This window comes from Halichoerus grypus, chromosome 2, assembly GCF_964656455.1.
Source record: "Halichoerus grypus chromosome 2, mHalGry1.hap1.1, whole genome shotgun sequence".
Taxonomy (NCBI): Eukaryota; Metazoa; Chordata; class Mammalia; order Carnivora; family Phocidae; genus Halichoerus; species Halichoerus grypus.
This window is the reverse complement of record NC_135713.1, coordinates 103,323,148-103,336,514: the sequence shown is the minus strand read 5'-3', so window position 1 is coordinate 103,336,514 and position 13,367 is coordinate 103,323,148. Positions and strand designations below refer to the sequence as shown.

The following is a 13,367-nucleotide window of genomic DNA, read 5'->3' as shown; positions in this document are numbered from 1 at the left end:
ACAGACTGAGATACCCAGATGTCCCCAGAAATTAGAATATTTATTACAAATAAATCCAGTACCCCAAAAGGTATAATAACACAATGTCTGTTATCCAATCAAAGATTGCCAGGTATGCAAAGAAGCAGGAAAATACAACACATAATAAAGAGATTTATTAGTCAATTGAAACTGATTCAGAACTGACAGAGATACTAAAATTAGCAGACAAGATTTTTAAAATAGTTTTTATACTTTCCAAAGCTTTATATTTTCCCAAGTTGTTATAACTTGGGAGTTATAGTGATATTTAAAAGATTAAACATCTGCAAAGCACTTAAGAATTTGGCACATAATAAACAATTGCATAAATACATCCATAAAACCAATATAGATACTAAACTTACTATTCCTTAAAGTTAAGTGTTTATTAGAATAGACCCTTCTTTAAGTATTTAATGATACCTATTACAAATAAACCTCAGTTTTAGTCAAGGTGTATAAATAAAGATAGTTCATTAAATTGCATGTATTTAGTCAACCTTGGGCAGTGAGAAAAAAGTATCTTCTTATTTCCATTTTTAAAAGTTTAAGAAGCAAACATAGTAATGTCTAGGATGACCATAATCCTGATATACCTAGTTTGGGCCTATTGTCTAGGCATACCTGCCAATGGTACCCTCTCTCACTCTTAAAAGTGTCCCAGATTGCACAGGAAATTAAGGTTGCACAAGTCTGTCATAATCCTTGATTGGAATGGAAACTGAATCTAGACAAACACACTTGAGTAAGGAATCAACAAACCAGGGATGAAGTGAATGGAAACTGGAAAAGGAAGAATGGTATAGGTGATTTGGATAACTAAGAATGAAAGAACAAGAGTGATAAGAGAAAAATAAATGCTTCAAAATACCCAAATAAGAAAATCAATACATCCGCAAATTGAATTCAAGATTCCGCTGCTGCCGATAAACTTGTATATATTTTTTTAAGATTTTATTTATTTATTTATTTGAGAGAGAGAGAGAGTGAGAAATAGCATGAGAGGGGAGAGGGTCAGAGGGGGAAGCAGGCTGCCCACTAAGCTGGGAGCCCGATGTGGGACTCGATCCCAGAACTCCGGGATCATGACCCGAGCTGAAGGCAGTCACCTAACCAACTCAGCCACCCAGGCGCCCCCAAACTTGTATACTCTTAAAAGCTTAGTGATAGTTCATAAAAAATTTATCTGGCATTTCCTTAAGGATAAAAAAGAAATCCACAAATGAATACCAAATAAATGGTAATGTACCACATTTAATTTCCTTTCCTATCTGTTTTAATATATAATGATGAAGGTAATACATAATTCCAATAGATACATCCTTTAAAAATTAAGAAAACTTGCTTAAATCCACACACAATAGGCCAAGTTTTAGCAAGAAACTATTTTTTATAGCTATTTTCAATCTCCCAACTGAAAACATTAGTTGACTTTGGAAATTCTAATCCCTTTAAAATCCAGCAGCAACAAAGCAAATAGTCATGATCCCTTAAGAGGATAAATATGTTCTTTTTAATTAAAGACTAAAATATGTGACTTGGTGTGCAATTTTTGCGTATGTATTATGAGATGTACTTATATGTCCTATGCATTTCATTATTGAAAAACTGAAAAGGAATTATGATTATTAAAGAATAGTCTATTAGTAGAGGCATTCTTAAAAGGTCTGGATCTTGAATTTTCAAGAATGTAGTCAAGAGGAATGAAGTCCTGATATGTGCCACAATGTAGATGAACCTTGAAAACACTATGCAAAGTAAAAGCCAGGCACAAAAGACTACCTATTTTATGATTCCATTCATACAAAAAGTCCAGACTAGGCAAAGCTATAGAGACTAAAAGTAGATTAGCCGTTGCCTCAGTCTGGGGCTGGGATGGGAAGGATATGAGACTAGGGGATGACTTCTTATAGGAATGATGGAAATGTCCTAAAATTAATTATGGTGATGGCTGCACAACTCTGCAAATATACTAAAAGCCACTGAGTTGTACATTTAAATGGGCAAACTGTATGGTCTATGAATTATATCTCAATAAATCTATAACCAAAAAGAATTTAGGTTATAATTCCTGTCTGAAATATATATTGTTATATACTAGTATCTTAAAGATAGAAAACATGATTCTAATATTTGATAGGAGAGAAATCCAGGAAATTAATACATTAGTCTGTTCATGCTAATTGCTCAACACTGATGCAAGAATACTCTATGTCACTAAATGCCTACTGATTTTCATACTATAAAAAGATTTCTTGAATGCTTTTGCCACAAAATAAATTTAGAAATTGTCTTGACTTGGGGCACCTGAGTGGCTCAGTTGGTTGGGTGTCTGCCTTCGGCTCGGGTCATGGTCCCAAGGTTTTGGGATTGAGCCCCGCATCGGGCTCCCTGCTCAGCAGGGAGCCTGCTTCTCCCTCTCCCCCCCCCGCTCCTGCTCTCTCTCACTATCTCTCTCTCTCAAATAAATAAATAAAATCTTAAAGATATTTAAAAAAAAGAAAAAAGAAATTGTCTTGACTTTAAATTTGGTGAATACTTCCTAACTTCATGTGGGAATATAAATAATTTTTAAATCTGTCAAATTGTAGATATGTATTTCTAAGTACCCATTAATTTACAGTTTCTCAATACAAAGTTTAATTAGAATAATATGAAAGTTTTGTAACATGCGTAACTTTTTTTTTAAAGATTTTATTTATTTATTTGACAGAGAGAGAGGGAGAGAGCACAAGCAGGGGGAATAGCAGGCAGAGAGAGAAGGAGAAGCACACTCCCTGCTGAGCAGAGAGCCAGACATGGGGCTCGATGCCTTCCCTGAGAAGGCAAATGCTTAACCAACTGAGCCACTCAGGTGCCCCAACATGTGTAACTTTTTAAGTGTATATATACAGTTCTATTTTATCTTCTTAAATTCTGTTTATTAGAGTTTCGAATACAAAATATTAATCAGTTCTTGACCTACTTATATAGTGTCATATTACCAAATGTCCCCACATACCAGACATCAGTACTACCAACACTCATGTGGGTACTTGCAAGCTGGACCCTGCTTCAAGAGAAATCCCCTCCATCATGACATCCCCCATGAAAGAAAGAGAGATCAGGTGGTCCCCAACTGCCTTTACTGCTGGTGCAGACAAATGCAGCCTTGACCATTGAGGAACTCTGAAATCTTCACTAAGGCTAATCTCAGCCGACAAAGGTGAATAGAGACTACATTGCTGGAACTTTTCCAGAGCTAGAAACACCATACTCAACCCAGCCAGCACTCTTATGTCCACAGATGAAGATCTTTCTCTACCAAAACCATTCCATAAAATCTGGAAGGGGTGACTATTTCATCAAATGCACAGACATCAACACAAAGCTATAGAAAGATGAAAAATCAAGAAAACATGACACCACCAAAGGAATACAATGATTTTCCAGTAACTGAGTGCAAAGAATGGAAATCTACAAATTGACAGACAAATAATTCAAAATAATTGTTCTTAAAAAGTTCAGCAAACTACAAAAGAACCCAGATCCACAACTCAATGATATCAGGAAAAGAATATGTGAATAAAATAATAAATTCAAAAGAGAGATCAAAATTATATAAAAGAACCGTTAGAAATTCTGAAGCTGAAGAATAAAATGAATGAAATTAAAAAATGCAATAGAGAACAACAGACATATCAAGCAAAAGAAAGAAACCATGAACTTGGAAACAAATCATTTGATACTACCCACTAAAAGAAAAAACAAACAAACAAACAAAAACAATGAAGAAAGCCTACCTAAATTATGGAACATCACCAAATGAAGTAATATTAGCATCATGGGAGTCCAAGAAGAAGAGAGAGAGAAAGGGGCAAAAAGCTTATTTAAGGAAATAATGGCTGAGAACTTTCAAAATCTGGGGAGATATATGAACATCTAGGCACACTAAGTCATCACATTGTACACTTAAAGTATATACAACTTTGTCAATTATACTTCAATGTTTAAAAAAAGATTTGATAAAGCTAGCTGGTATATAACAGATGTTCATTATATACACATATACAAACACTTATGTATAAAAATAAATGTATATAAAAATTAAAATATATGTGTGTATATAAATAGTTTTTAATATACTCTTTGGTGTTAATGCAGTAGTTTTTATACCAGATAAAATAAAATTTAAAAAAATTTTTTAATTAATTAACTTTTTTTTTAGAGACAGAGTGTATGGAGTGTATGAGTGGAGCAGGGCAGAGGGAGAAGGAGAGAGACTCTTAAGCAGACTCCTCATTCAGGGCGGAGCCCCACACGGGGCTCAATCTCACGACCCTGAGATCATGACCTGAGCCAAAATCAAGTCAGATGCTCAACTGACTAAGCCACCAGGCGCCCCCAGAATTTTAAATTTTTTATACTGCTTATTTATTTCTGTCTAGTCACAGTGATCTCATAGCTTTGTAGAGCACAGTTTGCTTTAAATTTATATCAATATAAAAAAATAAAATATTATTTGCTAAGAGGAGATAGTATTTTAAGTTTTTATACTTTCATTTTTTCAAAAGCAACTATTATTACCTAAGTAACTACAGTTCCAAATGGTTTTCTGCTTAAAACATTTAAATCCCTGAGATAAAATTTGGCCTAGTGGAGATAAACATATCCATCAATTTTTCTCTGGAATTCTCAGTAAACACATTATACATTCTCCCTAGTGAGCTGACATTTCAAGCATGAACTTACCTATAAATGGTGAAGTCATAATCCTGAATATGTTAATGAGTGAGTTACATGAAGCAATGAAAAGCGTTAATATATGAGCATCTATAAAAATTCTTTGAATTTTTACTAAAAGTAGCAGTATGATTTAAAGATATATTCAATTTCACAAATTAAAAGTATATAAGGAAGAATCAAGATGGTAAACCACCCAACAAAAACTCTAAATATTAGAGATGATATTCAGCAGATTTAGATGTCACTCCATGGCCTTAATAATTCAAAGACAATTAGACTTTTAAATAAGTAGACGTTTAAATAAGCTCAAAGTTACTTTGAGACTATAACAATTCAAAAAGGCACTCTATGCTGCCCCAAAGAGATACTTTTCTAGCCTCCACTATATAACTAATTGAAAATGGTATGATATATGAGCTCTTCAAAGTACTGTCCTATTAAATCCTGAGATCATTTCTAGTACTAGTCCGACCATTAGGAGACAAGTTTAAAAAGAAAATTTTATGTTCAAACCTCAGGCATCAAAAAGGCACTCTAAAATAGCTTATAGAAACAAGGAAGGACTCTGCAGAGGATCAGAAAAATATCTGGGCCAATTCAGAGGAACAAGATAGCTGAATATTGTAGCCAGTGCAAAGAAAAGATGGCTAACTGCCCAGATATATTTCACGACTCAAATACTTATAAACGTGCACTGTTGGTATAGCTATTGTCATTTGATGCAAAAGCTAAAAACTGAATGCACATACAATAACAAAAATATAAAGCACCAGGAGCCCAGTGGGCATTGCCTTTTTGGGGAGAGTTGGACTTTATAAATATAAACACAGAAGCCAATGTAAATTATCTGTGATCATTTTGCTAACCATATATAAAAAACATTCTCCTGTAGTAATTTCATTGACACTAATCATATCCATATATATTTTTTTATACAAAGGTTTCTATATTTGTACAATTCTTAGTATATTTTTAACTCCTCAAATATATTTGGGAATCATTCCAGACCACAAGACTCTGAGGAATTGCAGAATTTATCAGACTGACATGTCAACACATATGAATACAGAACCCATACAATGTTGTTTTTATTTGCAAGTATGTCATAAACAAAATTTTCTAGCTTACAGTGCCAGGTAGATGAAGTCAATTAAAGTAATTATAACTGAAAAAATAAATAAATAAACCGAGAAGCTTTAACTCTACAACTTAGTTAACAGGAACATTTTTTAAAAAGCTAAATTCACATTATCTTCCAGGATCTCAAGATTCTGATGCCACATAACTTTACATTCCCGCCATATAGTTTAATGTAGAGTCAATGGGCACACCATTGTTAAGTACTATCTTGCAAATTAAAAGAAATAATCAAGACAACAAAGGCTATTTCATTTCACCAAGATAGAATAATGCTTCCATTTTGCTTATTGTTTTTTTTCATTTTTAAATACTGATAAGAGGTCAAAAGACAAGTTCATCTTAAAATGATTTAAGCATGCTTCTAACCAGTCATAATTAAGGTATAAAAAAACTAAGACAGTAGTCTAAGATAGCACAGTCATAGAAGACAGGATCATCAGGGTTTGAGACCTGCACTCTCACTTGCTTGAGCGATTTAAGTATTTTAAACTAGTTTCCTCATTTTTTAGATGGGAAAAGTAATAATGGTATCTACTTCACAGAATTCTTGTTGGAGAGTAAGGAATAAAAGGATCTGAACAAGTTATGTAAAACCGGAAAGAAATATATGAATTAATTGCATTATCATCAAATAATAATTTTACCCTGAGAAGCAAGCTATTCAACATATAATGTAATAAATGTGCTTCTTTATATTTATACCTTAATTAAAACATTTTTAATTAAATAAACACTCATCTAAGTAAATTGTGTAACTATTGATGTCCTCCCTTTTAACAATTTGGAGGTAAGAATAATTAATGTATTTTATAACCAAGAGTGATGACTCAGTTATAATCCCATACTTTTTAATCTTTGTTTTATTATGTATTTTGTTCAATTAACAAAACATACATGTGCTTCCAATTAAACCTTATGAATAGATATTAGTTGAAGGAAAGATGTTTATTACATTTCTAAGTCAACTCTAAATTTGTTCTTTTTTCTTATTTGGTTCATTTGATGCAAACACAGTAATAGTGTAATATATTCCTTCTCAGTGGTGATTAACAAATTACCATTTGCTTTCAATATATTCATTACCTGAATGAGACTTTAGATAAAACCAAATATAGTTAAAATATTAAACACAACAATCAAAGATAAAATATTTGCAACAAACCATACCTAGTAATAAGAACAGCATTATCGTGGTGGGCAATCCCATTTTCTGGAATGGTGTTTCCATCACTTTGGTGAGAGAGAATGGATTTCTGCCATTTACAGAAGCTATCGAGGGACTTGTCTGCATGGTGGTTTATCTCCAAGTTTGGCTGCAATACAACATGCATACCAGAAATGTTCCAAACAAATTACTAAGGTCAGTTGTTAAAACTTTTGAAGAACTAAAGTGGGACTATAATTAGAAGCAGTGGTTTCTAGGAATAATCTCTTGCCAATTTTTATCTCTGTAATATCTGACCTAGAGTTAATTTAGTGTACTACTGAATATTCTTTCCAGTTCCAGCTTTAATGATCATGTGAATATATGTGATTCTCAGCAACCAAAACCACTATTATTAGATCTGCCAAACAAATGCTCATCTTTATACTGAAACATATAGCTAATATACATATATAGAGCCTTAACATGACATAGGAGGTATATTCTTATAAACTACTTAAAATTTGCTTAAAATATTAAATACTTAGTGATGAAAATCATATTCAACTAGAACTTCCTAAAAGGATCAATAATAAAATATTTTATTTATAATACATAATTCTACAGCCTGTCTGTTAAGGGTTTTAGATTTCTAAACTAACTCATTCTTACCTGATCTTCTGTAAGAACAATTAAGCGGGCCACTATAATATTCACAACGTTTCCTAGGCTGGAATCACGGTAAAGTTTGGCAACCTGACCTCCAGAAAATAAGAAAAGACACAAAGTCAGACAAAAATCATAGGCTGATTGTTTAATATTTTTTTAAAGAATGGTAAAACAATTTTTCATAAATTAAACCACTTTGTATATAAAAAGATATTATTTTATCTCATATCACTTAGAATTCTACCCTCAAGATGCCTCCATAAAAGATTTGTATACAAATCTACCTCAAGAAATATTTTCTCCTAAAACTGAACTACAACATAGTAATTAAGAGGGTGAGCTGATGTTTCAAGTTAAAGAAAACCTCTTAAACAAGATTTAATACGACCCATTCAAAAAGTCATATTACCTAAAATGAACAATAAGGTCACCTTTAAATTTATTTCCTATGGAACTGAAACATTAATATATTAATTCTTTCTCATTTTAGATGAGTAAATTCTTAAAATCATTAATTCACATTAAAAATCCATGACCTTAGTCAAAACCACAAATTATTAAGTTAAAATATTATAGAGAGGCATCAAACTTACAATATTCATCACACTCAAAATGTAATGTTCAATGTCTTTGCGGCCATGGTAGCCCACCATCATTTTGTCTGCCACTACCAGGGTCTCCACAAACCGCTCAATGCTTACTGATCTCTTCTGTCTGTGGCGGATATGCGTGCCATTAATTGGTAGTGAAGAAGGAAAAGGAGATGTGTCATTCAGCCACCAAGGTTTGCCACTTCTTATGAGGTCTACAATAAAAATAATTAACTAGTTCAGATAAGTTCACCAATTAAGCTTACTTACTTTTAAATCTTTCATATAGACATGCTCCTCATAAACTGTCTAAAGTATTAAGATTTTTCAGTGAAGAGAGGGGATAAGGAAATGTAGTAGTAAGAAAATTAAACTCTTTAAAGTATTCAAAATAGTCATTTTATCTGAAACAAATTAAACATTAATAACATTCAGCTACTCGTAACAAAAAATAAGCCTAATGAATTATTTAATAAAAATATATATATTTTTTTTAAAGATTTTATTTATTTGACAGAGACAGAGATAGCAAGAGCAGGAACACAAGCAGCGGGAGAGGGAGAGGGAGAAGCAGGCGTCCCCCCGAGGAGGGAGCCCGATGTGGGACTCAATCCCAGGACCCTGGGATCATGACCTGAGCCGAAGGCAGACGCTTAACCGACTGAGCCACCCAGGTGCCCAAAATATTTTTTAAATAATCATTTCATATTACTCCAATGACCAATTATGTCATAATATTTTTAAATATAGAACATGTACTTCATAAAGCTTTTTTAAAAATGAGAGCATTAACTTTCTATACACCCTAAGACAGTTCTGATGAAGAACATCAATATTGCAAAAATCTGTTACTTTTTTTTTAAGTAAGCTCTATGCCCATCATGGGGCTTGAACTCATCACCTCTTGTTATAGCAAGAGTCACATGCTATAACAACTGAGCCAGCCAGGTACCCCCAAAATCCTATTCCTAAAATGCCTCTGAGCATTTATTTTAAAGTAAGATCCTTTATTAAACTATCTCAATTAGAGCAATTCTACTGCTCTAGAAATCTCAATTCTAAAAGGCTGTGAATTAAGTTTTTCATTTAGTTTTGTGATATACAACTATTTATACTAACAGAGTACCCAAAGTATTACTCTTCTAAAACCTAGAGGTAAATGGTGCTACAATGAGAGTTGAAAGATTATGATTACAGCAGGAATTCCTTTAAACCACATTTTACTCTGGATTGCAGTTTAATCCTTTGTTTTCTAACAGTTGGTCCTTCAGTACAGAGAAAACCTTTTAGTACTATGGCATTTGTAAACACTTATCTCATTTATATTCATCTTTATTTAATAAACTTGAGTAAGTATAATTCCTCTGCATACCTTACTTTCATATCTGTATGATCTTTCTAACATCTACTTATTAAAAATTTAGTGAGGAAGAATCAGATTAATTTTTATAATATAATTGACAGAAACTGGCAGTATTCTCTATTATTTTTCTAATTTCTTTAGTGTTTACCCTTTAAAAATTACTTTGGTAAAAGTTATAAATTTTAAGAAATAAGAGATAGAAATGACTATGACAGATACCAGTAAAATATTTTTGAAGCTCATATAAATTGAGTATTTTTATTCCTAAAGGCCAAGAGAGGCAGAGACATACTACTTCTTATTTCCCAATAGTATAACTTCTAGACAGCCAGTAAGTATTCCCCTATTCCAGACAGACTCTTAAGGTGGCCCCCCATGACCTCCCGATGTTTACACTTCGTGTGATCTCTTCCCCTTTAGTGTGGGTGGGACCTGTATCTTGCTTCTAACCAAGAGAATACAGCAAAGATAAAGGGATATACACGATTACATATATATGAGTACATAATTATCTTACATAATATTGTAGCATCTTTCTTACTAGAGTCTGTCTCTTGCTGGCTTTAAGGAAGTAAGCAACCAGTTTGGTGAACTGTACATGGCAAGGAGCTAAGACGGCGTCTGGCAGACAACCAGCCCCAAACTAAAGCTTTCAGTCTTTTAATAGCAAAGAACTGAATGTTGCCAACAACCATGGGAATACGAAGGTAGATTCTTCGTCAGTCAAGACTCCAGATGAGAACCCAGTCCTGACTGAGGCTAAGTCAATTAGCTCATTCATGTACAACTGCTGTTCCACAGAAACTGTGAGATAATAAAAGTATATTGCTTAAGCCACTGAGTTTATGGTAATATTGTTATGAAATGGTCAAAATCCTTTCTGCATTAACATAATTCTAATTTTTTTTTTTTGCTCAGTCTGTCAAGATCATAAAACCACCCATGTATTCAAATCATGCCTAGTTTTCCGTTCCTTTGGATGGACAGCCTAAATGTCTAAATATCGGATTTGATTTCCATTATTTTGATCATTTTCACTCCTCTGATCCATTCAATTTCTCCTTATATTTATTTAAAGTATTTGTGAAAAGAATTAGACTTGATTGGGCAAAATAAACACAGCAATGGTGTTTCTCATTAGATAGCACTCAATATAAAGTAGCTACTGTTATCATCATTTTCATAAATTTCAGACTTTTAGCTTTTTAAATTGTTGGTTTGCTTGGTTATCACTCCATCAGATAAATGTATATATAATGTCTTTGATGGACATTCATAAATGGAAAGAGTCTTACACGCAAAGAATTTGTAGTCTGAGATATATATATATATATATATATAAAATACACACACAATGAATAAGTGTAATCAAGATATCTGGTTTCACTTTTAAAATTAAATTAATCCAGCATGATTGCATCATTACGAAACAATATCGACATTCTGTAATTGTCAATTGACAGCTTAATGTTAAGCTTAATGATCTGTAACTAATATACTGTTTAGTCTAAAATAGAATACACAACTGACTTGTTTCAAAACAAAGATTAGTAGTTATTCAAATGATACTTACTACATATGCTCAATTTAATTTTGGATAGAGTTTAGAATGTCAAAGAAAACATTCTTCCATAAACATATACAATAAAGAACTTTTCCCCAAAACCAAATACATAGATCTCTTTATCATCTGAAATAAGACCTTAAATTTTTGATCAGTCTCAAAAAAAATTTTTTTTTAAGATTTTATTTATTTATTTGACAGAGAGAGACACAGCGAGAGAGGGAACACAAGCAGAGGGAGTGAGAGAGGGAAAGCAGGCTTCCCGCGGAGCAGGGAGCCCGATGCAGGGCTCGATCCCAGGACCCTGGGATCATGACCTGAGCTGAAGGCAGACGCTTAACGACTGAGCCACCCAGGCGCCCCAGTCTCAAAATATTTTTAATATATACAGTCATTCAAAATTATTGCATTGACCTGCTTTATTTTTCACTAGTAGCACTTATTACTTCTTGATAGATGGCCATGTATTTACTTGTTGGCTTGACTGCTTTTTTTAATTAACTCTCTTCATTAGAATATAAGCTTCATGGGAGCAGAGACTTTTCTTGTTTTATTTATTGCTGCATCCCAACACCTAGAATAGCCTGACACATACGTGCTAAATAAATATTTATTTAATAAATACATAAGTAAACAATACATGTATAGAGACATGATAATATCTACAGCAATGGACAAGAGCATTCAGTTATCCCTGGATAGTGGTAAAGAGCAACTTTCATTTCCTTTTTTTCTTTTTACCCATATTTTCTAAATTTTCTACAAAAAACAGGTATTTTTTATTATTTATTTTGAAATTGATAACATAATCTAATTAGAATGGGAAAATTTATATCTGAATATGAGATAAATATGCCCACTCTCAAAAGGGTTTTTCTATCTTATATTTTGATATAAAATTGAGTTCCCAATAACAGGTTAACTGGCAATTAACACCTATAAATGCACATGTCACTTGAATTATGCTGTCAAAATAGTATCATAATTAAGATCAGTAGTTCTTAACCAGACATTTCCCAAACTTATTAAACATAAAATACTTTTTTTTAGTGATATTCCTATAGAACTTAGGGAACTACTACTGATTTTCCACTCTTGGGAAGCCAGTGAAACGTCTGAAAGTATATAATATAGGGCACCTGGGTGGCTCAGCTGGTTAAGCGTCTGCCTTCGGCTCAGGTCATGATCCCAGAGTCCTGGGATTGAGTCCCGCGTCGGGCTCCCTGCTCAGTGGTGAGCCTGTTTCTCCCTCTCCCTCTGCCTCTCCCACTGCTTGTACTCTCTCTGTCTCTCTCTCAAATGAATAAATAAAATCTTGAAAGAAAGAGAGAAAAAGAGAAAGGGAGGAAGGAAAGAAGGAAATATAATACACCCAGATGTAGGAGACAGCCCACTAAAGACAAAAACAAAGCTGAAGACAGGAAGACCCCAGTTAGAAAGTCATTACAGTGGTGCAGGCAAGAGATAACAAGGGTCTGAACTAAATGGACTGGTGTTAAAGGTAACAGAAATGACTAGTGAATAGGTTAAAAGTGAGGAAATAGTCATAGTAATTCACTCAAGATTTTTCAGCCATTCAAGAATATCTCATTCACCTGCTTTATTTTTTGCAAATAGCACAGTAATCCAGGGCGAGAGACTGTAAAAGAAGAAAATCTTCCCCAACAAGGGCAGAATTTTATGTTGGCAATAAGAGTAGATTTGCTGATCTATTTGATTCATGCCTCAACCTTTGGAAAAGAAGGATCTGCCTCAGTAAGACCAGTGAATAATAAGATAGGCACTTCAAAAGAGGATAATTTGAATATCTAAGGTTAAGAGTTATCTTTCAGAATACAATGAAATCTTTAAATATTTTTGCAAAAAGTGATCTTTACGATCATGAAGTGAAGGATGTCATGTTATGGAAAAAATGATGGGAAAATTATATTGCAATAAACAACTAAATATTTGAATCCTAGTTTTTCAAGAATTTATATAAAGTTGTACTTATAGGGGCGCCTGGGTGGCTCAGTGGTTAAGTATCTGCCTTCGGCTCAGGTCATGATCCCGGGGTCCTGGGATCGAGCCCCGCATAAGGCTACCTGCTCCGCGGGAAGCCTGCTTCTCTCACTCCCACTCCCCCTGCTTGTGTTCCTTCTCTCGCTGTGT

General features: G+C 33.5%; 1 protein-coding gene across 1 annotated transcript in view; it reads right to left on the bottom strand.

The window, feature by feature from the left end:
* ADAMTS6 (ADAM metallopeptidase with thrombospondin type 1 motif 6) overlaps nucleotides 1-13,367 on the bottom strand; it is a 295,911-nt gene that overhangs the window by 261,125 nt on the left and 21,419 nt on the right. Inside the window, exons 5-7 of the mRNA XM_036117447.2 lie at nucleotides 8,293-8,504; nucleotides 7,703-7,786; nucleotides 7,054-7,199 (exon numbers count right to left, since the gene is read on the bottom strand). Of these exons, the coding sequence (XP_035973340.2) occupies nucleotides 7,054-7,199; nucleotides 7,703-7,786; nucleotides 8,293-8,504 (442 nt within the window). The remainder of the gene's footprint in view (nucleotides 1-7,053; nucleotides 7,200-7,702; nucleotides 7,787-8,292; nucleotides 8,505-13,367) is intronic.